The sequence below is a fragment of the Mandrillus leucophaeus genome, unplaced genomic scaffold, assembly GCF_000951045.1.
Source record: "Mandrillus leucophaeus isolate KB7577 unplaced genomic scaffold, Mleu.le_1.0 Scaffold151, whole genome shotgun sequence".
NCBI classification, from domain to species: Eukaryota; Metazoa; Chordata; class Mammalia; order Primates; family Cercopithecidae; genus Mandrillus; species Mandrillus leucophaeus.
This window is the reverse complement of record NW_012101488.1, coordinates 1,170,532-1,172,183: the sequence shown is the minus strand read 5'-3', so window position 1 is coordinate 1,172,183 and position 1,652 is coordinate 1,170,532. Positions and strand designations below refer to the sequence as shown.

The 1,652-nt window shown below is 54.1% G+C and overlaps 1 protein-coding gene across 5 annotated transcripts in view; it reads left to right on the top strand.

Annotated features, from left to right (window-relative positions):
• Window positions 1-1,652, top strand: part of ERCC1 (excision repair cross-complementation group 1) — a 17,125-nt gene that overhangs the window by 3,619 nt on the left and 11,854 nt on the right. For all 5 annotated transcript variants that reach the window (XM_011975102.1, XM_011975101.1, XM_011975103.1 and 2 more), the window contains one exon: window positions 715-814. In XM_011975102.1, the coding sequence (XP_011830492.1) occupies window positions 715-814 (100 nt within the window). The remainder of the gene's footprint in view (window positions 1-714; window positions 815-1,652) is intronic.

Below are 1,652 nucleotides of genomic sequence, written 5' to 3'. Positions count from 1 at the left end.
CTGGACTCCTGGGTCTGAGGGAGGAGGGGCTGGGGGCCTGGACTCCTGGGTCTCAGGGAGGAGGGGCTGGGGCCTGGACTCCTGGATCTAAGGGTGGAGGGACTGGGTCACTCATGTTCCCGACATCCTTGACTGGAGTTGAGGAGAGGCAGGATTTCTCCCATCTCTACCCTAGTTAAACAACTTCCTCCCCCAACCCAGGGGCCCCTCTGCAGACAGGCCCAGACAGAGGAAGTGAAACCTGTGAGTTCCTGTGCTCCCCGCAGGCTGTGAGAGCTGCAGACTGCTGGGCAGCGCCAGTCCTAGTTCGCTGGGTCGTGAAGCCCTCACCATAGCCCTCCGAGGCCAGAGCAGATGGGCTGACGTGGGCCCTGCTTCCCACTGCGAGCCACGCAATGTCCGCGCGCTCACACTCTCCAGGGCCCCTGGCACCTGTTCTCCCCTTGAAGCCCAAGTCTCTTCCCCTCTTCATGAAGAAGCCAGGGGTCTGGGCTTCTGGGTAACCACAGCCATGTAGCCCTGGTTGCCAATCCCTGCGGAGCATCTTCTTGGAAGAGAGACCTGTGGCAAGTGACTGACCCTCTGTGGGCCTCAGGACCCCTCTGTCCCCTGTGCCGCACTCTGAGCCCTTAGTATTCCAGTGAGAGGGCAGAAGGGCTTTGGGGGTCTCGAAGAGACTGAGACTTCTCAACTCCTCCTCCTTGCCCCCACCAGCCTCCGCTACCACAACCTGCACCCGGACTACATCCATGGGCGGCTGCAGAGCCTGGGGAAGAACTTCGCCCTGCGGGTCCTGCTCATCCAGGTGGATGTGGTAAGCAGGGGTTACTCCCCAGCTGGCCTCACTGGCCCCATCTCTGAAATGGGGAGTACTGGGCCTCGAGGTTGTGCAGCGTACTGTTGAATCCCTTCTGAGAGGAAATGCAGCTAAAACCTCAGTGAGGAAGGTTTTTCACATCTGAGATTGACATGGGTCACCAAGACACTATGTTGGCAAGGAGAGGGGAAGGCAAAATTATCTATTTCCTCTTTCCCCACATCCCCTTCAATTAGTCCCAGATCTCTGCCCCCTAAATATATCTTTTGTGTGTGTGTTTTTTGTTTGTTTATTTGTTTGAGATGGAGTTTCGCTCTTGTTGCCCAGGCTGGAGTGCAATGACTCCATCTTGGCTCACTGCAACCTTAGCCTCCAGGATTCAAGCGATTCTCCTGCCTCAGCCTCCTGAGTAGCTGGGATTATAGGCATGCACCACCACACCTGGCTGATTTTTGTATTTTTAGCAGAGACTGGTTTTCACTATATTGGCCAGGCTGGTCTTGAACTCCTGACCTCAGGTGATCCACCCGCCTCAGCCTCCCAAAGTGCTGGGATTACAGGCATGAGCCACCACGCCCGTTCATATCTCTCTCTCTTTTTTTTTTTTTAAGATGGAGTCTCCTCTGTCTCCTAGGCTGGAGTGCAATGGCGAGATCTTGGCTCGCTGCAACCTCTGCCTCCTGGGTTCAAATAATTCTCCTGCCTCAGCCTCCCGAGCAATTGGGATTACAGGCACACTACACCATGCCTGGCTTATTTATTTATTTATTTGTTTGTTTGTTTGTTTGTTTATTTGTTTATTTATTTTGAGACAGAGTCTCACTCTTTTTTTTTT